We start from the raw sequence: 27242 nt of genomic DNA on the forward strand, positions 1-27242 counted from the left end.
GTCTCAGAGCCAACACCTCACGACGGGCACACTACCGGCCCGAGGTCGCCGGCTGCTGAGGGAGGACAAAAAGGCGGGAAGCGAAAGCGCGCGATCGGGACGGGAGGGGAGGCGGCGGGCTGCGCGAGGCGGGCTGCGCGAGGCGGAGCGGGGGAGCGATGCTCGGGAGAGCGCGGCTCTGCTGTGGCGCCGCATCGCCGCGAGGGTCGGCGTCGCCTAGTGCAGATCCCAGATCTCGCAGAGCAGGGAGGTCAGCCTGGGGTCCTTTGTTCTCCATGTCACCAGCACCTCCGCGTGGGTGTGGTTGAGGGTGCGCAGTTCCGTGAGGCGCCCGATAAGGCGGGCGAAATGCTGGGGGTCCTCGGGGTGATGGATCTTCGAGTACTTGTAGAGGATGCCCAGGAGCGGCTCCTGCAGCTCTTCTACGTGCCGCTTGTTCCTCAGGAGCGGGCGGTCTGGGGGAGCGCGGTGGGAGAGCGCGGTTAGCGGGCGCGGGTGCTGCGGGAGCACGCGGGGCCGCTGGCCGGGAGGGAGGGAGCGCGGCGGCAGCACGCGGAGGGGCGGCGGGCGGGAGCGCCGCGCGCTGCCGCACTGAGGGTCGGTGGGTGGAGGCGGCAGCGCCTGGGGCAAGTGAGGGCTCGCTGTAACACGCGCCACAGGTAGCCACCTCCCGCTTTACCTGAGAAAAACACAGTCGTTGCTACAAGCAGGGCGTATTCGGTCTCGGTCACTTTCAGTTCCCCCATGCTTCTGTAGAAGTAAAACAGTGCGGTAATAAACTCCTCGGTTATACCTTAAAAAGGAAATAAAACAATCAGAATGTTACTTCAGTGCAGAAACAGGCACTGCTATTACGAATCATCTTTGTCCAAATCTTTTAAGGCTCAGGCTGTTCCGTTGTGCGAAATAGTTAGCAAACTTTGTGAAAACAATGTTAAGTTCTAAGGTAGTAACAAAAGTTCTATTGCAGTTGCACTGTGGAGCTTTTGATAAATATAGCTCAAGGCTTTATCCTAGGATATAAGCAAACGTGAACACCACCTCTTCCTTCCCCGCGGATGTAATGCCTGCGTGTGTAACAGAGCAGTGCGAGGCAGGGGAGAGGAGAAAGAGAAGAGACTGAGCAGTGGCCACGCCGACGGTGTTGCTCAGTGTCATTAAGAACAGGGCCAGCAAAGCAAAAGGTTCCCAAGTATTTTGATTCTGAGACCTCCCTTACCTGTGGTAGTAGTGGAAGTTGGACTCTCTTCATTGTGAGACACTTCCATGGAATAAATGTTGTTTTTATCAAGGTTTTGAACGTGACAACATGTCCCATGATCAGAAAGTCTTACATGACCTGGAACAAGAGAGATGACGGTTCCCAGCCAAGCTTAATGTGACTTTAAATTTTTGTCTGCATCTACTTTGCAGATATATACCTGAAAATGTCTGAATTTTTCCCACACCCACGCAGGTAGAAAAAATTGTTCTTTTTGGCACCCAGCACCAAGTTCATTTGTTGCATTATTGTTGGTCAAAGTCTCTTGTGTTAAACTTGACACAATATATAACGTCATTAATATAGCTAATATGATCCACCCACCCCACAATTTGTGGAAACACTCAAAAATGTTGCTCTTTGTTTGGAACCAATGGGAGGAAAACAGAGATCCAATTAATTTTTTTTTTTTTAATTTTTTTTGTATGCTCTTTGGAAAAAGAAAAGCCTATAGAAGGTACGTGGGCATTGCCGGTACTATTCTAAGTACCACTATGCTTGAATAGGAAATTACTTGAGATTAAGTGAATTAAAATGAATGGAAGTTGTTTCAAAATGGAAGAACCTCCTATTGGTGTTAATAGAAAGCTTGTTAGTCAAACTTACTTTCACTTGTTGATGGTTGGCATTCACTAATTCTTTGGTTATATATTTGGGCTGAACGCAAAAACATTGCCTCAACTGTTGACCCTTTTAGCAGTGCAATCTGGTCTTCACTAGCTAAACTTTCAAATCCTGCAGAGAAAGATACATGTTAAGAATCAAGGAAGGCTGTGGCTGCCTTTAAGCCCCTCACATGAGTTGATAAAAAGATTATTTTAATGAATGCCTTTACTGGAAAGGAGGAGCCATAGTTAAAAGATGCATGTACCAAAGACTATTGGGATCTTTCTTGCTAGTTTGCAAGTTAGACCAAAAAAACCTAAAAAGTGGAGTTGTCAGCATCCAGTGTTAGAAGATTCACAGGAAGATACAAATAAAAATGTTGGGACTAAGCAAGACTTCATCAAAAAAGTCTTCTTAATATCCGATTTGTACCACATGGCCTAATACCTTATACATTTGCTAATTGCTTAGTGACTGTGGATATTCTCCTTATTCATTGATATCTGATCTTTTTAAAAATTCTGCTCATCTTTTGACAAACTCATTATCTGCACTTATAATTCAAGAGCAAAGGAACTTTACTGATCCTTTTTTTAATCCTGATCAAAGCAGGGTATGTAACATAAGAAAACAAACAGCTCATCCATTCTTTCAGATCTGTTCCACAGTAGTGCTAAATTACATCTAATACCTGCTTTAGACGTGTCGATTGACTTTTGTCAATAAGTTTTACAACTTAAAGAGTAATGAAAAAATTATCACCCTCCCTGTCAAATGTTATTTTGTCAACTTTACATTGAAATGTAGTGAATTTAATTGCATGTTCCCTTGTTCTTTATTAAAGGAAAATGTGAATAGGAGCACCTGGTTAGTCCCTTCTGTGCTGCCTTTTCCTTTGAAGGAACATCTGTTTTTTTCATTGACAACTATAATAAATTGCAGACTGAACTGGATTTCAGAGAATGTGTTAAAATAGTAATTCACTCAAGATGGTATGTTAAAGTGCATGTACTTTCAGAAAATGTCTCTACTCCATGTCAGAAATTGAAAAGAAATCTAATCATAGCAAGCTTTTGAAGTGAATGCTTCTAACTTCTCCTCCTCCTCCTTACTTGTCCTTGACAAGTAAATGGTAACCCTGATGGTTAGAGTTGGAAGATAAAATAGTCAGTTGAATGAGAGTTTTCTTAAAGCCGGTATTTTTCTCGGATTCATGCCATCAGTATGGTTTCTGCCTCTTAAAAAAAAAAAAAAGTCACACTATTCTGTAACATTTTCCAAATTAAGGAACTTACCTGGAAGTCTTTTCGTGAAATCCACTAACACTTGTACATGGACAACTGCTGTCTCAGAGAGACGGAGAAAACTTTCCTCAGGACTTGCAGTTTCTTGTAGCTGCATGAAAGAGCGTTTAGACATCTGATATAACCAAGATACAGTGCTTAGGATAATAATAACTTAGCAATGCAGGCTCATTGTTCTGTATACGTACAAACTTCTTTGCTTCCTCAAGGGGAATTGTGTATTTTTGGTGTGCTGCTACAATGTGGTCAAGAAGCTGGTGTTCCCCTGGAGTAAGTTCCATCTTCTCTGGGATCTGTTAAAAAAATAAACCAATCAAGTGGCAATGACTTGGGTCAAAAATAAATTACAAAAAGACATATTTTAAATAGAAAAATATCCCACTTTTCCAGATCTTGTTGTAGATGATACGTGCTTACTATTCAGTCCCTCATCTTCCAATTTTATGTTGCAAAGAAAACTGCTCTTCTGTTTGAAATTCTTCCTGAGTCGCTTTGACTTGCACTGGACTTCAGTCAGCAAACCTGCAAGGTGTGGAAGTGTGTATCAATATGTATATTTTAAAATAATTACAATTTGAAATGATCACTTTTATTATTATAGATAACGTGAGTCTTGCATCACAGGAGCCATCACCTATAAGGAACTACGCTTCCTAGAGAATATGGCAATGTATTACTCATTAGGCGAGTTAGTGTTCAGTATCCACCAAAGGCCTGAGTGTTTGCAGTCTTGCCCGTGGCTCTGTGACATACAAGCGTGAGAATTTTTCATGAAGAACTATTGTGCAATTTTTTAATTTTTATTTCTTTTCCAAACACCAAAGCACATCTGATATGCTTACTGCTGTCCTGACAAGGTTCAGGATATTTAACTGTCTCTTGTTAGTACTTTTTTTTTTTTTCTTGTAATGTCTTTGAACAGCAGTCCTCTTAACTTCAGGAGATACTTCCCAAGTATTGGTGGTTTCTACAGATCAAGATGATACAGGCTCCAAAGTTAATTTTTCCTACAGCTAGATGAAGTTTAGACCAATACCATTTAGCTCTAATGAGGAGAAGGGATTGACTTTGAAAAAGGTTTTATCCGAGTTGATTAGTGAAGTAGCCAGCATGGAAGGAGCACTTACATTCTGCTAGCATTCCCACAGCTTTACACTTCTTCAAGCGACATTCCTGACACTTCCTTCGCATGTACATGTCCATTTCACAATGACCACCATTCTTGCATCGATATACTGCATTTTTGGTTATGCTACGTCGAAAGAAGCCTACAGACAAGGATCAGGTTATGACTGAAGGAATCTAAGGAGCTTTATCTCATAATAATTTAAAGAATTAAAGTGTCTTTTTGGGTTTTTTGGGTTTTTTTACAATGGAAACATTACCTTGATTTTAAATTTGCTTTTTAACAACATAGTTATGTCTTGTCCTTTTTGACTAATATTAATTCCTGTTTTCCTTACCTGATCAAGACAGCTCCCACATAGCAAGTTAAAATACAAGTAGCAAGTAATTTTTACTTGTTTTTATGTAATAATAAGTAAAATTAATAACACTGAAGTAAATCTATAATAAGTGGTCATGAGAAAATCAGCACCTGCTTAAACAGACACTAGTGAATAATCAATGCAAAAATCAGTTGCATGAAACGCTCATTAAATACATGCTGCAAAAGCATTTCTTGAAAAAATGTTATAAAAATGTGAATATGGAGTAAGCGTGTCAGATAGATAAACTACAATCCTCTGTAGAAACGTCAACTTAAAAAATAATGAAATCTGTTTGCTTAAATCAGAGATGTGGAGCATTATGTTGAGCACTGTGCAGCCGCGGTCCTGGGTAAGATACAGATCCGCCTGTTCTCCTACCTTTACAGCCTTCGCAGGTGAGTGCATTGTAGTGATAGCCTGAGGCCTTGTCACCACACACGACACACAGCTCCTCCTGTCCCTTCAGTCTCAAAGAAGAGTGGTTTAATCTTGGCCGTTTTAGGGCTTGGTATCCACCGTCATCAATGTGGGGAGCCATGAAGGGGGGTTTGCTTAATTCACAGCTGCTGATGATGCACTGCCCGTCGCTGTACTGAGAGTCCAGGCCATATGTGCTGTATTGGGACTGAGAAGGTTGTGACTGTAATACTGGAGGAGGAATTTGAACTGTTGAGTATTGGCAGTAAGGCACAGTCTGAAAATCGGTGTCTTGCAGCTGATAGTTGATGTGCTCTGGTAAAACATCTAGATACAGAAGAAATTGAAAATGAAATAAAAGCATGAAGGATAACTCAACATCGGCTACTTGAAAGTTCTAAAATGTTTCACAGATTAAATATTTAATCATAAATACTAGAGGAATACATTGTCAGAAGAGCAGTCTGACACATTCTTTTTAAATGTGCTACCTGTAATGTTTTTAAGTAAAATCTTAGATGTAGGGAAAATGGCTTGGTAAGGGTTTGGGCAATGTCATGTGGGTGCCCCTGGATCCTTGTTAGTATGTAACTGAGTATCGCTTGTCAGCTGATGATATAACTACCTTTTGATTTTACAGTTAAAGGTTGTTTTTATTAGTTGTCCACATTACAGAACAATATTTTCCCATAAGTGAATTTGTTAATGAGTTAAATGTTTGCTATTGATACATATTTCAGACATAATTTTGAAAATGTCGCACAACAAGAGTCTGAGAAAGATGGTCCAGAAATTATGGAGTTGTAAAAATTACTGTGACAGGAGTCTTAAAGTTGAAATTCAGTAGAGTAAAAAGCAGAGGCTTGTTTTATTTAGTATTTTTCCACATATAATCCTTTATGGTTATGAAATTTCATTTTAGCAAAATATATGTACAGAATTATGAAGAGAGCTTCTTCCTGCCTTTCTGTCTGTAGAGTTTTAATTTTATCCAATCCCCCTTAAATGTACGCAGCTGTACTGAAGAAAGCTTGTGCAACATGCATCATGTTTCATTCTTCCTTTGGGATTGCTCAAATCTCTGTAAAAACAAATTGGAAAGTTTTTTTTTAAGCAGTTTGGAGGTCTTTTTAATGGGCTTTGGGTCCTGCTTTTACTCATCCAGAATCAAATTAGTTACTGCAATTGTAGTTCTATAAGATAATGTATCTGGAACACTGTAATAAAACCCCTGTCTTCTTCATGCAAGTCAAAGGCAGACAGCACCAGTAACATTTATATTAAATGATCAGTCAGCATAATCACATTGTGTACAAAAATCTGTATGAGCACATGCTCATATATTTCAATACACTTTCAGTATGGGCTTGACAGTCAAATGCGTAGCTTCTAAGAGCTTGTAAAGATAAACTAAAATGAAGAAAATAATGGGAATTTCCACAGATGTTCATTTTACTCTACTGCTTTTTCATAATATAAAAATTTTGCTTTACTCACCATAATACTGTATGGGTTCAGGAAGACAATACCCATCAGGTACAGTGACAAATGTATTTGCCATATTCTGCTCCCAACTGCACTGTTTCATTCACTTTTCTATGTGATAGACTTTTAAGAAGGCAACCTAGAGAAATTGAAAAGTAAGAGAAACATCATGTGAGAAAGAATTGCTGGGTAGGTTTAGCTACAGAGCTAAAAAGAGAAAACTCCAGAATATGAAACAGTTTGCAGATCATAAGAAAATCAGAGGTATGTGCAAAGTCACACAATACTTTCAATGAGGTTGCAAAACATTTTGATTGTCCAAATAGTACGGATTCAGGACATAGTCCTTTCCTAAGTTTCCAAGTTATATTTAGAACTGTTTTGCTCCTAATTTTACATGAAACGATGTAGGGGAATCAGACAAATAATTTGTAAATTCTCTAGTTCAGGAAGAGATTAAAAGGAGCTTCACTGGATAGAAAAAACTCGCTTTCAGAATGAGTTAGGGCATTTGCGCTAATGTGGATGTGGTAGATGTTCTGTTTCTGCACAGAGATGGGCTTTTAGTGAATTTGCTTCATGCACTTTTTATGCAAATTTGAAGCAAGTAAATGTAGGAAAATAGCCTGGAAAGGCCAGCATAGAGTATCTCTTCTTCCCCCTGTAAATACTCTTCTATGCAGTAAAAGTCAGCTTTGCCCCACTTAAGCACTGCCTAATTCACATTAGGTTACAAATTTAAGAGGCTGTGTTCCTTTAAGAGTACAAAGCATCCTGTGAAGACCAAAAAAAATCAATCTCATATAGGATGTATGGCCCTGTAGAGAGCTTTTCGTTGTCCCTTGATTATTGAAGGAACCTGGGCTTCTGGTTGGATGCTGTGACATTCACCATAACAAAGTGTACTGAGAGCTCACAGTGACACAGTTGGTGCAGAATAGCTATTGTGCTTTGAGTTCAAAACTTATCTTATTTTTCAGTAATTTCCCTTCATAGAGAGGTTCTGAAAAAGTGTGTTCTAAAAATTCTTAAGAGTGTTAGAAAAAAAAGAGTGTCTATATGGACAATAGCATCAGCTGGGTTTGAGTTTACATAGGTGCATAGACAATCTCTGGTATTGCTTAGAAATTGAGTGGTAATGGAGTGGCCATTAGAGAATTAAGTAGGAAATATTTTCCTTGCCCCCTTGTACCTCTGCATGTGTGGAATGTATGAGAGTGTCACTGGTTAAAAGTATGTTGTATCTGATGCCCATTGAGTAAGGACTTTACAAGACAATTTGCCAGTGAACTATTCATAGGCATTCCCTGAGCAGACGGGAAAGACAGAAAAGATGCAAAAGGCAAGTAAGTATTTGGAAAGTACAGAAAATCAAACTCCTACGTGTGCAACAGGATTCTCTGTATATGCCTCTTGCAGAATTTACAGCAAATCAGGTTTAAAGATCTTCCTTGAAAGACTCACATGTTGGGTTTTGTGTAATACCTATACCTAGCTACAGCTGAGAAAATGAATATATCATTTCAGGGAATCTGAACTGAAGTCATGTCTTGAAAGACACACATTCCTTCCCCCAAAACTGGACATATCTTTGGAACTGAACACTTTCTCTTTGTGTTGTCAGCAGAAGGTGAAAAGATGCAGTGAGGCTGGAATGCTGATTTTTTTGTTATCTCTGCTAGTAAATATTTGTTTGAAAGAGAAATGACTCACTGAATCATGAGGTCCTTATCAGTTAGATCAATTTGGCCTGGGCAAAGTCTACATTTTTCCCAAAAAATGTGTATTTGCTGAAGAAATGTGTTTCTGGATTCCAGTAGTTTCTTTAAATAAAAATAATAAAAGAATAGAACCTCAAATACAATTACACTGATCCAGCCTGGTAAAAATATTATATTGGGAGTATGACATATATATTACCAAATGCAAGATGGTTAGTTGATTAAACGTTCTAAATCTTGGAAGCAGACTTTCATTAGGCAAAGCTTCCTCAATTTAGGTATTGTATGAGAATGGATTTGAGGATTTAGCCCTTCTGTTATGGCTAATAAAAGTTATCAGTTGCAACCACAGAATTCCCAGCTTAAATGAGACTTTCTAAATTAGAAACTCTTAAATTAGGATAATATTATAACAGTATTAATACTAAATCCAGTGGTTATTTGAGGAATGCTATACTGTCTTGAAAAGAAACTTAATGGTCATGCCTGTGCATGAATGTTAACTTTCTTTTTCTAGAGACTTGAGAATTTAGTGTTAACAAGCTTGTTCTTCTGATAGAAAACAGCATTGGGCTTTTTAAAACAAAAAATATAAAGATCAGAATAAGATATGTAAGGAAGGAACTTAATTTTCCTTAGGACAGGAAAGTTTTGACTATTTATAAGATTGACTGTCATAGTAGTGTTACAACCTTTGCCTCACCCTTTATATGTGAGTCAGTCAGCAGTAGGGAAGCCTCCTCCAAACTTTAGAAGTCGCTGAAATGTTGTGATGCATTATGTGCTGGTCTCTCAAAAGTTCAGTAGCCATCCCTAATCTCTCACACCTCACTGGGAGTGAACCATGACCTACAGGACACTTCTTCAGCCCACGCATACATTCATTAACCCTTTGCCATGCAGGCAGTAAATTCTGCATGCACACAAAGCTTAGCTACACGCTGTGAAGCTGTGGAATCCTTGACAGAATGTAGCATACATGCCCAATTGTAATTTTCAAAACATAATAACTTGGGCAAAGTTGAAATAAGATTGGAGTAAGAGCTTTGGGTGTTTGGGGCAGTTATAGTCATGCCATTCCCAAACCAAAATATTTTGTGTCCATTTTTCTCTTTTCTGTGTACTGAAAATATAGCCATATGTTTTGTGTATGTGTGCTTTAAAAAGGAAGCAAAAAAAAGAAATATATACCCAGACATGATGCATAAAGGTCTTTAGCCTAAAAAGTGGAAATCACTGAAAACAAAAGAAGATGAGTTTTTTAATAACTTGTTTCGTAGAATCACAAGCAGTAACACAGTTAGGATGAAAGTCTTTAGTCCTTAGTCAGACATACTGACCTGAAAGAAAATGTCATCTGCATAAAGGCACATGCTGTTCCCTGCTTTTCCTTCTCAGTTACTTCTGAGGTGCTATTTCTGCTGGGTATTTTAATGTGTGAAATCCTGATCATTTGGGGGGGGGGGGGGGGAGGTGTGTGTTTGGTTGGTTGGTTGGTTTTAATTTTTTTTTTCGCAGAAGAAAATGTGACCTAGACTCTAAGTTGCTTAAGCACATTTGAAAATGTTGCACTTTTACAGGCTTAGTTTTGACAGCAATCAGTCTTCTGAACTAGTAATGTTCAATATAAACTGGAATGTATGTTGATTCAAGGAGTTGGTTATCCATCTAATACAGAAATTCAGCAACATTCAGTTATTAGTCCTAACTGAAAGACTTTTCAATTTATCAAAGATAGAAGCCATTAATGGAAAAGGAAAAAGCTGTTAATAGATAAGAGTAAAGTAGAATCACAAACCAGTCAACAGAATATACACATTCAGACTAGAATACATACTGTACATCTGTTTATTGTTATTTATGGTGAAAGATGTTGTTTTTATCATTTTTATTGCTATAAAATACCATATCATAAAGTAACTTATCATCAACTTACATTATTAAATTTATTAAGATGCAAAACATACTTCTTGTAGAAGGGGCTCCAGGGAGCTCTTTAAGAAGTATGTATTGATAGTACTTTAACTGCTATTGTAAATATTTTGACAGTTGAGTCATAGGGAAATTTCTTGTTTACAGGGAGTTTTAGGAACTCAAGCTGAAGGTCTTCAACATTTATTTAACACACCTTGTGGCATGTTAATGATCATGTAGTGGAACTAGAAAGCACATTTCAATCTCAGTGTTAATCACTGTTCTTTTTTAGCTTCTGCAAAGCACAGCTTAATTTTTTTCATTTGTGAAATTTAAACCAAAAACTGAAAAAAAATTTAACTGAGCACAATCGGTGGCAACTATGTGTGATGCCAGGTGATAATACTCAGTTTCACTCAAGCAATTCAGTAATCACTGATTACTGTAATTAAAGAATGATGTTGCAGGGGAAGTTGTAGGATCATTTGGTTGATCCTATATGTAGCTTTTATGCATTATTAAGGTTTCATCTGTTTCTCCCAGTTGTACAAGAAGCTCCCCAAAGCTGCTGTTTGAAGAAATCCCACTTCTCATTAAATGTGTTCCTTCCTTGTCATATAATAGCCATAATAGGAATCGGCTTATTTCACTAATGGACTGTGTTGCAATTATCTTTAAATCTTCCTTTAGAATTGTTACCCCATGAATAATTATTTCAAAGGTATAATTTTTATACATTGTTAAATAAGAGGTTAGAGGTTGTTTGAAACTTACAGTTTTCCAGGTACTTTGGGGAACAGAAATAAATAATTGAATTTAAAAGTCGTTCTACTTCACTCTGTATGTCAAATGTAGTACTGTTAGAACAAATTCTTGGCAGTAGGATACCAAATTTAAAAGTGCATGTTTTCTATTTTCATTTAGTCAGCTGTTTAAAAAGAAAGGAAAAAAAAAAAAAGGAAAAAGAAGAAAAAAGCCCAATGGCTGAAATATTTTCACATGGCAAATTGATTTATGGCCAGAGTAACAATTTATAATCCCAGAGCATTCAGAGAAGTAAATGAAATACTTACAGTAGTTCCAGAGAGTTTCTTGCTTCCAGGGTTGAGTTGCTGGGCTGTAGCGCTGATCCTAGCTCTGAGTCCAGCTGGAGCAAACTGGGCCTTTTCCCTATTTATCAGTTTCTGTGCATACAGTAGGCTCCAGACACTCCGCAGAGCAATGCTACGGCTCTGAGACACAAACTTCCCACACAGCCTTTTCTGGGGTCGAAGCAAGGGCAGCTGCAAGTCCACATAAATCAAATAATAACTGGGTCATCAGGGACAGAGGCCACCGGGACCCTCACGTCACTATTTCCCAGAGTTCTCCCTGTCCAATTACTAAATATTCTGCTTTCTTGGTAGAATTTAAAATTCTTCCATTTTGATTGCTTAACATTGACATGTCTGAGTGTTAATGGATAACGTTCATTTCCTGGGCAGAGAAAATATTGCAATAGTATTATTTGGAGATATCTACATGGCATAATAATTGAATTTGGAAACACTTGATTAGGCCAGTATCTCCAAACACAAAACACTTACCTTGTTCTGCCTATTGTAATTCTGACATACCTGTGTTGATGCAGCACAGACAGGGCTCATGTGTGTCCCCATAACACAAAACGATTGTTAGCAACTTTTGTTGACACTAATTTTGCAAAATTTCATTCTTAAAAACCAAGTATTTCCATTATTAATAATTTCTAATAAATTAATCATTGCAATTTGAGGTTTTAATCATTTCCTAGATACAAGATGTGATCTTTTGGATAGGGCATCTTCTTGTTAGGTATCGTGTCATTACACTTGCTCCCTAACATGATGCACAGCAGGTTGCAAACCTGTTAACTCTAGAAGGGAGGTCAGTTGTCCTCTGTGTAAGAGCAATTCTCGATTTACCTCAGGAAGAAATGGTTCTGTTTTATACTTCATGGAATTAGACAGCAAAGGGAAAATCTCATTTCCTGTTGGTCATCTTACTGCAAAGTCACTTAAAATAGTCTTTAGGGACAATAGGTTTTCACAGATCTGTGGCACAATACACAGCAAACTGACATTACCCTTCAAAGGAGAGTCATGTTTGTATTCCATAGGCTCCAGAGAAGAGCAAGCTACTTATTTCCATGTAGTGTGGCACCATTTAGGAATCTGTTAGTCTCTGGAGGTGGAGTGGTTGAGTCTGGCTCTCAAAAACAAAAAAGATTGACTCACAGATGTTATTTGAGCATCTTGCGGGGTTTTTTGAGCTTTGAAATGCTCTCCATTGATAATCTGTGGTGACAGAGGGCTGGAATGCATAGATTATACAGTAGAGACAAAGATAATTATCTTGTAAGTTTAATTATCATAGAATCATAGAGTGCTTTGGATTGGAAGGGACCTTTACAGGTCATCTAGTCCAAGCCCCCTGCAAGAGCAGGGACATCTGTAACTAGATCAGGTTGCTCAGAGCCCCGTCCAACCTGACCTGGAATGTTTCCAGGGATGGGGCCTCCACTACCTCTCTGGGCAACCTGGGCCAGTGCCTCACCGCCCTCACTGTAAAAAATTTCTTTCTTAAATCCAGTCTAAATCTGCCCTCCCTTAGTTTAAAACCATTGCTCCTTGTCCTGTCACAACAGGCCTTGCTAAAAAGTCTGTCCCCGTCTTTCCTATAGGCCCCCTTTAAGTCCTGGCAGGCTGCTATAAGGTCTCCCCGCAGCCTTCTCTTCTCCAGGCTGAACAACCCCAGCTCTCAGCCTGTCCTCATAGGAGAGGTGCTCCAGCCCTCGCACCATTTTCGTGGCCCTCCTCTGGACCCGCTCCAACTATGATCAGCGTTTGTCTTTCCAGTAAAAGCAGCCTTATATAGCAACTTACTAAGATGTCAAAAAAACTTCAGTGGTAAAAATGAAGAATTTACAATTGTAAGAACTAAGACTTTTTTCATAGCAGCATCTCTTTCACATATACCATTGGCTTTTTCATCCAGCTTTTCAGCCTTTCTCATGAAAGCTGTAAAAACAAGCACAGGTTTGTGAAATACTGCCTTTAGCTTTTAAATACTACTGACATTTTTTTTAGTACTTTTTCTGATAGAAGATACCTTACTGGTAAGCTGTTCAAATGTACCTATGGGATGTAGGTATTTAAAGCCTATTGACTTTGGGAAAATTAAGTCTGAAGCCCAGGTTTTTAGAAGGTATCTAATCCCCATTCTGTTCAGTGTTATAAAACCTAGTGGATTCAGAGTAAATTCAGTTTCTAAAATAAGTATATGAGAACCTAAAACTTAGTTGTAGTAGAAATTAACTGCAGTGCCACATTAAGTATTAGCCCATGGCCACTTACTCCAACCCACATGCTACCTTCATAGCTGTGGTAATAAAACTATTTTGCACAGTCATGCCGTGATTCAGACCAGGTGACTGGTCCATGTTAAATACATATATTTACATTATGTTAACTGATCACTTCCTATTCAAAGCTTAGCGTGACAATAAAAATGAGAGACCTGAGAGCCCACCTGAGTCATGTAAAGAACTGCTGCAAAGAAGAGGAAAATAAACTGTTTTCCATGCTCGTAAAGAATCAAGAAATAAAAAGCTTATTTGGGAGTAAGGAAGATTTAAATTAGATACTAGAGAAAGCAATTACAGTGGTAAAATAGCACTGGAATAAGTTGCCTGTACAATCTTCATCACTGGATGTTTTGAAGAGCAGTTTGGGCTGCCTGGTAGAAGTTGTGAATTGTTCTGAGTTATGTTGATCTGTAAAGGAGAGGAAAGGACTTTTGAGATCTCTTCCAGCTCTATTTTCTGTTATTTTTCCTTACATACATCAATTTTCTAAAACACTGATAAAGTCTCTGATCAGTAACCTGCCTAGTGCCATTTTAATGGGCAAAGGAAATAATCATATACTTCAAGCATGCTTTACTACAGGTGAGTAAACAAAATGTTACTCATAGATACGGCCCAAAAATATTAGCTGAACAAGTTCATGTCATGAGCCAAAATCTGGAAGTGCCACTGAATAAGGGACACACGTTTTCCATAGAAAATAATCAGATCTGATGACATTGTTCTGACCCAAACACCTTGCATTACACTGCTTTTTCAGCCTCATTTTCATCATTAGTGTAAGCTGTGAGCTTCTGTGCAGTCTAACCAGCATAGAATGTCTGCGTTTATGCAGTTAGGTCTAAGAATTTGATGAGTGCTGAAACTACAGATCAAGAAGGAGCTTCACTAGATCGATACCTGTCGAGAGAATTCATTTTCAAGCTAAGCAGAATTCTTTGTTCATCTGAACTAGAGATTCTAGATCTCTGCAACTTGTTTGGTATCTGAATAGTTAAAGGAAATCATATCTACTCCAGCTGGATCTTCTCTACATAACTGACCCGTTCAGCTTGATCTGGTATTGGATTGTTTACGTAACTTCAGTAATTAACCACTATCAGCCTCATTAATGAAACATAAACCACCTCTTCTGCTCATTTATAAAGCATTTGTCAAACAAAACTTAAACAAAGGGCAGAATCTCAGCAAAGTTAACAGTCCTTCAAAAGCTACTGAGACTCTGACTACAAGTCATTACGGTCACTTTGTTGTTGTTTTTCAGTAAAAATGAAACAGAAGTGATGGCATTGTCTATTGCTTTTGGCTAACTTCTCACAAAAACATCTGAGATCTGTCACATGAGGGCAATGATGCCTGGACAACTATTTTGGCCGTTTCAGTACAAAATACTGATGTTCCAGCTCATTACTGTAAATCATTAAATGTTGAAAGCAAGAGTCAAATACTAAACCATTGGGAGCCTTTGAAAAACTAATTGCTAATTACAGTAATAGTTGTTATATGTGAGTTAAAGGTTATATTGAAATATAGATTATTTCATTACAGGATTAAGTCTCTCCTGTTAGTAAACTGTTCTGAACAACATTAAAGAAAGTTGAGTATTAACAATACAGCTTATGTCTTAAAATGATCTAACTATCTTTACCTATTTTTGTTTCAGAGAAATATATTTCTTTAGAGGCATAAAATACACTGGCAGACAAATTTTGTGTTCTGAGAGCTACTTGCATTTACAATTTGTTAAGGAACCAATGAAAAAACCGCACACTTTCTGTTCACCCTCTCTTCTGGATTATTTATTAATCTTCAAAAGGTGCAGTGGTTCTGGCACTGTTAGGATTTTCTGCATGGCATGGATGAACCTCAGCCCTGGGTGAGAAATGGCACAAAGTCTCATGACTAACATTTTTGCAGGTTGGTGTTATCTTGCACTCCTGACTCTCAACAGAGAGAAGATTTAATTTGAATAGGATGCGTATCTGTTGTATGTGGTGGTTTTGATTATTGGATCACATGTTCAGGTATCAGGTCCAGAAGCAACAGTAGCAGGACATTGTCCCTTGTTGTATTCAGCACATTCACCAACAATTTGGATGCAAAACTTGAGGACAGGCAAAGGAAGCCTGTATGGGAACGGCACTAAACCGTATCTAGGCATCAGTTATGAGGAGGGTTGCAAAGAACAGAAGAGGCAGGGATTGTCTGTCAAAGATGACTTGGTTTGTTTTATGTTATTATTTGCCTAAAATGTAATTAACCTAGAATTATGAGAAACACCTGCTTGTTTTGGTGTCATTATTTGCCTATTTTGCCTGCAGCAGAGAGAGAACCTTGGTTGGTTCACTTGAAACTTAAGAATGTGAGTATAGTAGGTCAGGGACTATCTTTCTCTGCATACATGTATGGCTTCTGTTGGATGGGGCCCCAGCCAGACTGAAGTGCTTAAGATCTAGTGTAATACTTCTAATGATGAGACAAAACATTTAAAAAATTATGCTATTTGTACTGCAAGTTCACCCAGTACCTCCCCCCTTCTGTAGGTGTTAAACATGTACTCATTTTTGTAGCTTCAAGCAACAAGGTTTGTGTGTCATTTCCTTTGAGCACTGGTTTGCAAAACTTTTATCTTCCCTACATGTAGTTTTTTAAAGCAGTACAGTTATTTGCAAAAATTAAAGAAAAATAGTCTTTACAGAGCAAAACTCTATGTTTCAGCAGAAGAATGAGAGTGAGACTAGCCAGGGAAATTTCATCAGGCAGCACCTTTCAACCTGAATTTATATAGTGTTCAAATATGAAATTATTCAACTGTTTCCCCAAAAGGGGTGACAGGGATCTATACAGTGAACAGCTCCCATTTAGCATTGTAGAGCATGTGTTCATTCAGTTGGTTTAGTGTCAGATAATATAAATACTCTTCTGTTTTCATCAAATGTATCAGACAAATCATCATAGTCAAATTCAAAGAGAAATAACTCAGAAGACGAAAGTTCTCATTAAGTTCTTAAATGCTTTCATGGGATGAAATAATGGGAGACCATATCAGACCAGAGAGGAGAACCAATTCTGATCTTTTTAAGACTGATTTTTTTTTCTTAATCATGGAGTTGGTGGTTAGTTTCACTATGCATTTGCTTACAACCTTTTCACAAATCTTGAAGAGCTAAACACTTGACTTACGTTGAATTTTAATGAAAGAGCCAAACTGCTTTAAACTTACTTGAAAATCTCAAGACAGCCTACAAAATGTTCCTCTTCCTTCTGTGCATTCTCTTAAGCTTGGTATACAGGGCAGTCCCACTACCTTAAGGTAGAATAGGTACTAATAAGCCCATCTATTCAACGCTAACAAGATGTATGGGTATCCTTACATCTCCACCTTTCAATACCCTGTGCCAAATCTATGTGTTTCCCCTTGGCAGGAAGACCAAGACTTGTCAATAAAATGCGCCAGTGCATCGGTATTCAGCAAGGCACAATGTGGAAGAAAGTAAAGGTATCGACTAAAGCTTGATTACAATCTCCTGCAATGATCTCAGAATTCGTAGTTCATAGAGAATACTTGTAACTTGAAGCATTGAGGTTCTTAAATGACTGTACTTCTTTGTAGGTACAGCAAAGAGAAGCCAAGAACTGGACCCAGTTTCCATAAAGAAGAATATCTTGACACTCTGTATTAAGCATTACGAAATAATTGTTGTGGAATCCCTTGGTCAGCATTTTATCAGCAGTGGAGTCTTGCTGCTGAGAGTCTGAAATAGCTGGATATATCCATTTATCAATGATAATGTTTTCCCTTTTTTCCAGCCTGGATTCCATCTTAAGGACATTTGTTTTAATAGTAAAAAGAATATTAGACTCATAAATGTAAATGCTGTGGTGCAATGGGTGACTCTTCAAGATTTATCAAAGCAGGATAATTAAGATGAACAACAAGACTGAGTTTCTCGGTAATAACTTTTGTCATAGAACGACTCTGTTTTATGCAACAGTAATCCACCTTGAAGTATAGGCTAGGAGGTGCAAGAAGAGGATTCACTTGGCCTCCTGGTCTGTGAGTCTCTGTGCAACAGATTTTGTTGACGGCAATGCCAGTAGAATTGTGACAGTAGCCGATGATTGTGTTAACACCATCACTAATTTTAAAAGCAAGTGGTCAAAAAGTGTTGGGGTGTGTGGTGTGAGAGAGAAGTCTGTTTTGCTTTTTAAACAAGCTGTAGCTGCTGAAATATTTGGCCGTTAGACACTCAAGGAAGGACTTGTAGTGGCAATGAGAAATAGCACATTCAGCTTTTCAAAAGCTAATGTCTGCTGCATTACTGTATGAGACTTGCGCTTTCAGAGACTCAGCCAAAATTTTTCAAACTGTTCTGACCACACCTACGGTTAACATGATTTTACCTGAAACCCAAGAATTATCCTAGAAATTTGCCCTTTATTCTTTTATCTACTTCCAGCATTTAGATGGCACTCAGTCTGTCACAGATGTTGCCATTTTCTACTGGTCAATTCCTCTGTGCATTATTGTCCATCGTTTACTGCACTGCCAGTTTCCGGATAAGTTACGGGCATTACCTGGTGCACATTCTTTTAACATCCTCAGTACTGATGCCTACATTCATCCCAGGTTTACAGATACTATGTTCTGCTCAGGATTCTGGGCTGTGTCTGTTACCAATCTCTTTAATTACTTTTTCTGTGCTTTTGGTCTGTCTAGATTTCTTTCCTTTTTGATTTTCCTACTGTGAGCAAGAACCTCCTCAGCTGTAGTCAGAAATGCTATGTATTTATTCCATCACAGAAATACTATTTGTGATTTTTCAAAGATGGCCTAGAAATGGTTTGGGTTCTGCAGCAGCTTTGCTGTTTTGGAGAGCCTCAATATGCTTCTATCTGGCGTATATTTTTCCTGCTAGAACAAATCCATGTTCTGTTTGACAAAATACAGCCATGTGGTTAAGAGTTATTAAAAGCATTAAAGCATTAACCTCTTGTAACCTCATTTTTCACTTTGTACACATACATAAGTGTTTAATCGAATTGAAGTTAAACACTAAAAAGTTTGAGAGGCCAAATTTATACATTCTCTTCAGTTTATACAGAATTGATGTGATAAGCCAAAGGAATTACAAGACACTACTACTCAGAAAATGCTCATCCGTTGATTTGTTTAAGCTCTGTTGCTACATACTAGAAGTCTTGGTGACAAGCATTCCCAGCATTTAAATCACGGAGCTTTGTCCTACTGGGATCCGATCTGTGTCCTGGCGCCACACTAGATTATTCTACTGTCCTTTGGAAGTTGAACAAATGATTCTGTGTCAAAAGATCTGCTGGAGAGGGGGTGAGCCGCATCCTTGAGTGAGAACACAAGACTAAGCGCTGGGTGGTGGTAGTATCGTGGACTCCCATCTTCTTCTCATTCTGCAATTTTATTTCAAGCAGCCAGAATCCCACAGAGGGACTGCACCGATCCTGAAATGAAAGTGATATAGCAGTGCTGGCCCTCATCCCCTTGCTTGTCTCTACCTGGCATGAAAGGCCAGGATGTCATTTCTGAAGCCAGGGAAAAGTAAGTATTAAATCATAAGTATAAATGCAAGGAACAGAGCAGGCCAGAGATTCAGACATACAATGCAGGTGCAGCTTCTGCTGAGGTGTAATGATCCTTCATGCTGCACAAACAGGTTGTTCCTTTAGCTGACTTCCCAGTAGATGTGAATTGGAATTTCCAGTGCTGCATTTCTAAGTGGCTCATTGAGTGCCTCCCCACCGTAAAGCTGAATTAAGTGGAACCTTAGAGGCTGCGTGTTTGATTTCATAGAACTTCCTTATGTTGAATAAGGTGAAAAACAGGAAGATACTGAACTGGTACACATATATCATTCCATGTAGCTATATCAGGCCTACTCCTGTGTGGCTGCTCAAAGGCTTGGCAAAAATTGATGTACTGGCAGAGGCTTTAAAGGCAGCCACAGGGTTGGGAGTATAGGCAGAGTGAAGCAACAGCAGGTGCTGAACTGCACAGGTAGGGTCATTCGAGGATATAATAGTGGGGACAGGCAGTGGAACTGGGAAGGCAAGCACTGGCGACAGCTTAGGGATGTCATGTCCATCTTAGGACAGGGCAATCTTTTGCCAGCTTGTTCCATAACCAGAATGGTAAACACATTTGTCAGTTTTCTGAATGTTCATGAATCACCCGTTACGAAAAAGGAATTCTGATAACAAGTTGTCTTAACTTTTTAGTATTCTCTAATAAGAAGAAAATAAGGAAGGACCAGAAGGCAAAACACGCTATAAAGCAGGTCTAGGCCTTTAGTTCCACACAAGTTGCTATAAAGCAGCATTACATTTCCCAAATTAGCAAAATGTGTCTCGTACTTTACTAATTAATCTGATTCTGATGAAATAGTCCAAATGCAGCTGCTTATTCTCTTCTGGATCGTATGAATGTTTTGAAATTGTTGCTTATGTAAAATTATCTTATTCAGCACTTCTGCACTAGGCTTGATGATCTCTGGGATCATAAAGAAACTCTTATCTGATAAAGCATCCTAGATTTTTCTGATGTGTCTGAATGGGGATTTAAACTTGAAGACGGCTCAAGTCAAAGGGAGTCCAGTTAAAACATTATTGTTGAAAACATTATTAATAAAGTTGGTAATATTAAATAAAAAAGCTTTGTGGCACAAAGTTGAGCAGAGCATCAAGGACATCACAGATCGCTAACAGTAGCTTTAGTTAGCAAATATCAAAGCGGCAAGTCAGCATTACAAAGCTTGTTATTTTAACTTGAGTAGAGGATGTTTACTGTTAAAAGGGACAAACAAGAATATTAGATAAGATGACAGCTCAACAGATCTCAGCCCAGAATTTATCACACACTGTTTAAGGGAGTATTTAAAAAGATAACCAGACCCCCCTTGGGTCAAGGGTATATGCCCTTCTGCAAACAGGCTGCACTGCAGAGAGCAGCGTTCACTAGAGCCAGAGGCTTTCCACCCGCGTTTCCTCTCAGAGACCCATGTCGTGAAACCCCTCTCAGCCACCACGTCTGGAACACGAATCTTTGGGAACTGCGTGCGTGTGGGAGCGCTGGCCCGGCGGAAACGTGCAGCGTTCGGCTTCTGTAGCTCCAAGCACGTCGCAAGGGGGAAGGCATTAACCTGACGCAGATCGCTTTCTCGTGCGATTTCCCCGGGCAGGTTGGTGTCCCCTCCCCCCAAAGGCCGCCCACCAACACAAGGAAGCACAAGGGCTTCGAATTTTCCTCTCGGAACGGCCCGGCCCGGCCCGGCCCGCCCCGCGGCCGCCGCCCGCGTCCCGCCGGGCCGCTGCCCTGCCCCGCCCCGCCCGCCGCCGGCGGTGGCGCCCCCTGCCGGCCGCGCCTCGGGCGGCCCTTGGCGCCGTGCGAGCGGCGCTCGCGCCCCGGCTCGCGCCTGCGCACATGCGGCGCGAGCGCCGCGGCCGGAAGCGGCGGCGTGCGCGGGCGGCGTCCCCGGCCCGCGGGCTCGCGTCTGCCCGCGCCCGGCGGCGGCGAGGGGCGCGCGCCGGCGGTGCGGAGCTGCGACGCCGGGCATGGGGCCGCCGCGGAGGTGAGGAGCGCCGCCTCAGCGCCCGCCATGACCTGCACCATCGAGAAGATCCTGACGGACGCGAAGACGCTGCTGGAGCGGCTGAAGGAGCACGACACCGCAGCCGAGTCGCTCATCGACCAGTCCGCCGTCCTGCACCAGCGCGTGGCCGCCATGAGAGAGGCGGGCGCGGCGTGGGCCGAGAAGGTGAGAGCGGGCGGCGGGCGGCGGGCGGGCGGGCGGCGGGGCGGCCGGGCTGACAGCCGTCTCTCGGCAGGGCCAGGGCGCCGCGGCGGAGCGGGCCGACCCCTCCCGGCTGCGGCCGCACGTGCTGCTGCCGCAGGAGAACACGCAGATCCGCGACCTGCAGCAGGAGAACAGGGGTGAGCCCGCTCGGGGCGGCGGCCTGGCGGGGCGCCGGGGGCTTGGCGGGCTGGCGGGACCGCGGGGCGCGGCTGGGGAGGGCGTGCTGTGGGGAGATGGGGTCGGGGATGGGGGGACCCCGCGGGCCGCGCCGGGGGACCCCGGGCGAGGGGGCGCGCTGGCGGGTGAGGGGCCCCCGGGGGCGCCGTTGGGGCAGCGGGCTGGGGGAGGCCGCGCGCAGTGGCCCGGGCGGGAGGGGGCCGGGGAGCGCTGCGGTTCTGTCTTCTGCCGGCGTCGCTGGATGCCGCGGTGTGGAAGTGACTGCCGGCGTCAGGGCGGCTTCTCGGCTAAGCGAGGGGGCCGGACAGCCGGCTGCCCCGGGACGGAGTCCCAGGGCCGCGCTGTCGAGGGGAGCGGTGGGGTAGCACGAATCAAGCGAGCAGCTGGTACTGACTACCTGTGGGCATCTGCGGTCATTGCTGTGAAGAAGTGCTTGTAGTTTGTGGCAATGCCATACTGTATTTTGCAGAGCTGTGGATCTCGCTGGAGGAGCACCAAGATGCGTTAGAGCTTATCATGAGCAAATACAGAAAGCAGATGTTACAGCTTTTGCAAGGGAGAAAAGGTGAAGATGCAGAACCAGTTTTGAAAGTTCATCAGGCTAATTCCTTGGTAAGGTGGGATGGGGACAGAAGAGCGCTCAAGGCACATCTTCCCCGTCTCTTGCTTGCTTTCATACAACCTTGGTTTCCATTCATGGAACGTCTCTGCTCCAAAATACATTTTCTGAAACTGTTGCCTCTCTTTGCTGGTATTTTTTTCTCTATTCCTTTTACAGCACACAGGTTGTAACGGTTACAACAGAGGACACTGAAAAGCATAACCCTTTCACGGCCCAGGTGAAGGCTTGTTCTTTATGCACTAGGTGGTAAATTCCCTGGGTTAGGCTTAATGCACATGATTCTCTACAGTAGAATGAAAGACTTCAGAGTCGTTATTGTTCCTGTTCTGTAATTGTAACAGAGGGAGAAGAACCTCCTAAATCTCTGTGAGCTGCAGTATGTTTAATTCTTAAGAAATTATCACTCCCAGATGTTTTTAAATCCAGATACTCTGTGCAATGGCCTAAAAGTGTCCCTTCGTCCACATTGGGTGCAGTGTAAGAACTGATAACTGCTGCCTGTTTTATGTTTAGGTGTCTAACAATATAATAACATTAAATCTCTGTTTAAGGCTTATGAATAAAGTTAGGCATTTGTTAAAATGCATTTTTATGTGATTAGAGAACAGCAAGCTGGTTCAACCTAGTGACATCTCATATCGTGTGGTGTTTTAATTGGGATTGGAGCCAGCCTAACTCTTTCCATATATAACTTTGCACTGATACATGACAACTCATTAGTTCTCTGTTTTCTGTTGCTTAGGTCCTCTGAAGTTAAGTAGTGTAGCAATGTCTCGCTTCCAGTGCTTGCTTAGGTGCATGAATTGCTCTGTTTATCAAGACTTAACATTTGAACAAAACTTCTAGCATTATTCTCTGGCACTGCTTTTGCTCCGTTTTAATGGCATGGAAATGCAAAGCTGAAGAGACTGTGGAGGAACCTTTGATGGAATGTACCTAGACGATTTCAATATCTAGGCAAAATCTTCTGTACTTCAGATTAAGTGCATGAGTTTTTTTCCTACTGACCACTTGGAGAATAGTAACAACCTTTTAATATCTTGTAAAGAGCTACATTCTTATTATAAACATCTTTCTGTTTAGAAAAAAACAGCATTCTTTCTTCCTGGATTAAGTTATCTAGCTATTTTGTGTTCCTTCAGCTCTCTTCTAGATGCTCTAATTTGTTTACATATTTTCTGAATAATGGAATTCAAAACTGAATTCTCTGCTCTGGTGATACGTTTATCTTCCAGAGGCAGTGGAATAACTACTGACACTTAGAGAAAAGAAACTCCACCCTGTAACATTATCTGATATTCCCCAAAGTGCTTATATTTGTATGTTGTGTTAAAATGCTTCAAAAGCTTCCAAATTCTTGTCTTGCTACTTCTTGCCAATTACGACATTTTTGTGTTTGCACGTTTGAGTTCCTCCCTAAATACTGTATTTTGAAATGGAATGCTCTTCAAACAGGAACTGTTGCTACATTACATGTTGGAATTTTTCTGTTTTCATTATATGTGCATTTCTGAGCTTCAACAAAATGCATCTTTCAAAGGATTAGAGCTGTATCTGGACAGATTCTGTAAAAACTGCCTCAGGAGGTTCTGGTCTGACTTGTTTCAGTTTCCTTGCTTGTCTTCCTTCTGAGATGAGGCTGTTTACTTCACACTGTTACTTAGTCTTGAAATCTCATGTGCTTTATATTCGTCATTCTTATAAATTCAGTCAGGCTTTTCTAATAAAGCAATATAAAATTTGCTACACGCTAATCATAATCACATGAACCTGAATCTGTTGTCTCAGTCCTTGTTACACATGAAATTGTTTCTATGCTAGTAAGTAAGGGTGCCTTATCTTGCTGACTGATGTAACTCTATTCACTGTTTTTATTGATGACTCATGATAATGGACAATAAGGTACATGTTTTCATCTTTAAATATACAAGTTAAAGGATTGCAAGCGCTTGGGAGGAAAGGGTTAAAATTCAAAACAGGAAAATAATCCAAAATCAAGAAAATGGAAGTAATTTATTTAGAAGGGATAAATTATTACTGCTGCTTTTGCCTGAACATATTGAATATATTACTTTTATGTCTTTCAGGAAACTGAAAGTCAAATAGACAGAATATGTGAGATGGGAGAGGTGATGAGGAAAGCTATTCAAGTCGATGATGATCAGTTCTTTAAAGTTCAGGAGAAACTAGCTCAGTTGGAGGTAAGAACAGATACAATTGCTAAGGATAGATCAAGCTTTGGGAGTCTCTAGGCTTACTCTGACCTTTGTGTCAAGGATTTATAACAGTCAAAGATTTGGGGGTGGAGTCAGGAAATGCAGAACATGATCTGTTTATTTTCAAGTTCTTGATGTTTGTGTTATTTTTATATACATATATATATATATATATATATGAAACCAGAAGCAAAAGATAAGCTTTAAATGATGTGGTTCTCCTCTTGCTAGCACTGTGTTAATGCTTATGTTACAAAATCAGTGTTTTATTCAGCTGTGATGGAGTGGGGCTATTTAAAGATTATTATCCTTTAATTGTGAATTAGCTCATTTCTATTATAGTCCTTTAATTGTGAATTAGCTCATTTCTATTTCAGCAAAAATATTGATTTTGCAGCTTGAAAACAAAGAGCTGCGTGAACTATTGTCAATCAGCAAAGAATCTTTTGAGGTGGGGAGAGAAGATCTGCCTGACTGAAGCTTAGGTCACAAAATAACCTTATCTCCAAATCTTGACTTCAGAGACTATTATGCAACTGCCCCACAAGGATGGGTTTTGATTTGTTCTTTAAGGTGTTTCCTTGTATGTTTGTTTTATCTTTCAAAATGTGTGGGCTGATTTGTCTGCATTTTTCTGAAATTACGTACTCTTGATGGCAAAGGCTTGCATTGCTGCTCCATCTTAGTAACTGCAGCATACAGATGTTTAACAATGAAGTATTTATGATGTGTACTCCCTTGTGATAGTTTATTTCCTCTCCCATTTGTTATTTTTATGACCTTTAGTTAATAATTCCAACTGTGCAGATGGCACTTAAATCCACCTTGTCAGTAGCTAGAGAACATAATACAGGTTGTGATTATTTTATTTGATAGAAGGAATAAGAGACTGTTCAAAAACTACACTGTAAATGGTAGGTACACATTTTGCTCTGCCTGCACAAAGCAGGCGTGCAGAGCTTTGGTTTTGCTTTGAAGAGCTAACACTGAGTATTTGGCTGGGTTAACATTATTACTTGGACAGCTGCTTAGAAGCAGATCAAGAGAACAGCAGATAGCCAGTAGAGCACTTCAGGTAGTGACTCAGGTAAGGAGCATACCTCACCTTGATGTAAGGGTGAGAATCAGAGCGGATGACCCTTTCTGATGCCTGTGCATTTTTGAAGGATGTTGCGTATCTGACTGATGTTTTTCATGGGTAGACCTGTTCCGGCTTTACCAGTGCTCCAAGGTATGTGGATACTGGCTAGCTCTGATCTGAAGGCAGTGCACTCGAACCCTGCACAGAACACAGCACTTTCAGATCAAAGCTCTTTGGCCTCCCACCACTTTGGACTTCAGGAAGAGTGAGCTGAGGTCTGCCTCAAAACTAAACCAAAACCAACCATGTAGACATGTTTTTAATGTTACATCACAGGTAAGTCTAGTGACAGATGTTACGTAGTTATTGCAGAATTCTATATTGAGTGAAGTTAGAGTTGCAGTGTTGTAGGAATTTATCGATATTGTGATATTTTTAATGACACTTTTGTATAAATATTTCTGTCTTTCTTACCTGTGATCAAAGAATAATCCTCCAAGAACAGTAAATGTCTCTATTAGTTTAAATTTTTATGCCACTTTTTCCCAAGTGAGTATTTTGATAGATGCAGAAGGTGATTTACGTTCCTGTGCATATTAAGAGACATTTTCTTGCAACCATTTGGAATATCCAGCAAGATTGTTTGGTAGATATAAGGGATTTCTGTACAGGAGTATTCTTGTATACAATCCTTTTCTATTAGCAGTTGCTTAAGAGGGAATAAAAAAACCCGATGGGCAGTATTTTCTCAAGTGTATTCTGTTTTGTGAATCCTGGGGATAATTCCATCTGTTCTGCATGTACCCAAGCCTTTTGCACCCCCTCTAATTTTTACTTGCCTGAATGAAATATTACAATGACCGAAAGTGTTGCATTTTATCTCTTTTAAATTAACATCATCTGAAATGCCTGTGACAATGCATTTTTACCTTCAGTATCCTAGTGTAGGCTAGTGTTCCTCTAATTGGCTAGCTGCTGTGCAGCCTGAAAAAATGGAAACTAAATCGCAGTTTCTTTGACTAATGTGTTTATTATTGATTAGTAGTGGGCCATAATTAGCAGGGGAAGTTTAATATGTTCCATTTGCTGCTGTCCTATCCTGGATCTGTAAGTATGGAATCCGTGACTGTAAATGTCTGATTGTACAGGATTCTTACGGGCTGCTGGGCACTTTCAGAACTTGCTTAGCTCATGTTGAAAACTAGACTCAAGCTTTAGGACTGAAAATTCCACTCTGCCTGTCCTTGAAATCCAGACACAAAGCGTCTCCCGCTGTTACTTCAACTCGGTGTGGACTTAACTGGGAGCGATGCTTGTCTCCCTTCCTAGAGGCTCTGCCTTCCCCGTATCGAGGGTTCAGCCACAGGCAGCAGGGCTCCCGAGCGCAGGCAGCCTGCCCGCGCGTGGCACGGGCAGAGCCGCCGTTACCCTGCGCCTCGGCAAGCCGAGCGAGCGAGACGCTGGCAGCGGCTGCAGCTCTGCGCCCTCCTCCGCCCGTGGGGCCGCGGTCGGCGCCCTGCAACGTAAGCCGAGGGCCGTGCGCGGCCGGGAGGGGGGCCGTGCCAGTAAAGCCCCTGTGCGGCCGCCATCTCGCCCCGTCTTCCCGCGCCCTGGCGGGGCAGAGCGGCGGCCGGCGGGCGCGGGAGGGGCCGCGGGGCAGCCAGGGCTCGTCTCCTCAGGCGGGAGCGGCGCCGCCGGCTCCCAAGGCACCGTTGCGCGCGGCCGCGCCGCCGGCCC

At 41.0% G+C, this 27242-nt stretch overlaps 2 protein-coding genes across 3 annotated transcripts; one reads left to right on the forward strand and one right to left on the reverse strand.

The window, feature by feature from the left end:
* Positions 1-216: 216 nt before the first annotated feature.
* Positions 217-6666, reverse strand: LOC140643218 (bile acid receptor-like). The gene is made up of 10 exons (XM_072844725.1): positions 6576-6666; positions 5040-5405; positions 4299-4439; positions 3554-3693; positions 3360-3464; positions 3163-3262; positions 1868-1996; positions 1220-1339; positions 680-793; positions 217-455 (listed from the first exon to the last, which is right to left on the reverse strand). The coding sequence occupies exons 1-10, from the start codon at positions 6664-6666 to the stop codon at positions 217-219; spliced, it is 1545 nt and encodes a 514-aa protein (XP_072700826.1).
* Positions 6667-21052: 14386 nt separating this feature from the next.
* SIKE1 (suppressor of IKBKE 1) lies at positions 21053-26362 on the forward strand. 2 transcript variants are annotated; one of them, XM_072844738.1, is made up of 5 exons: positions 21053-21370; positions 21441-21546; positions 22056-22198; positions 24296-24409; positions 24802-26362. In XM_072844738.1, exons 1-5 carry the CDS (start codon positions 21212-21214, stop codon positions 24811-24813), a joined length of 534 nt encoding a protein of 177 aa, XP_072700839.1. In that variant the 5' UTR covers positions 21053-21211; the 3' UTR covers positions 24814-26362. The 2 variants fall into 2 exon arrangements, with proteins under 2 accessions (XP_072700839.1, XP_072700838.1); XM_072844737.1 differs by having other exon boundaries at positions 24822-26361.
* The last annotated feature ends 880 nt before the right edge of the window (positions 26363-27242 follow it).

This window comes from Ciconia boyciana, chromosome 23 (assembly GCF_034638445.1).
Source record: "Ciconia boyciana chromosome 23, ASM3463844v1, whole genome shotgun sequence".
In the NCBI taxonomy this organism is placed as follows: Eukaryota; Metazoa; Chordata; class Aves; order Ciconiiformes; family Ciconiidae; genus Ciconia; species Ciconia boyciana.

Excerpts from the sequence above, each read along its gene's own strand:
- LOC140643218 (XM_072844725.1), bottom strand. The coding sequence starts at position 6,666 with ATGAAACAGTGCAGTTGGGAGCAGAATATGGCAAATACATTTGTCACT. Across the intron at positions 3,263-3,359 it reads TTGAGGAAGCAAAGAAGTTT|CTACAAGAAACTGCAAGTCC; the intron begins GTACGTATACAG and ends TCTTTCATGCAG. Across the intron at positions 794-1,219 it reads AACTTCCACTACTACCACAG|GTATAACCGAGGAGTTTATT; the intron begins GTAAGGGAGGTC and ends TTCCTTTTTAAG.
- SIKE1 (XM_072844737.1), top strand. The coding sequence starts at position 21,212 with ATGACCTGCACCATCGAGAAGATCCTGACGGACGCGAAGACGCTGCTG. Across the intron at positions 21,371-21,440 it reads GCGCGGCGTGGGCCGAGAAG|GGCCAGGGCGCCGCGGCGGA; the intron begins GTGAGAGCGGGC and ends GTCTCTCGGCAG. Across the intron at positions 22,199-24,295 it reads TTCATCAGGCTAATTCCTTG|GAAACTGAAAGTCAAATAGA; the intron begins GTAAGGTGGGAT and ends TATGTCTTTCAG.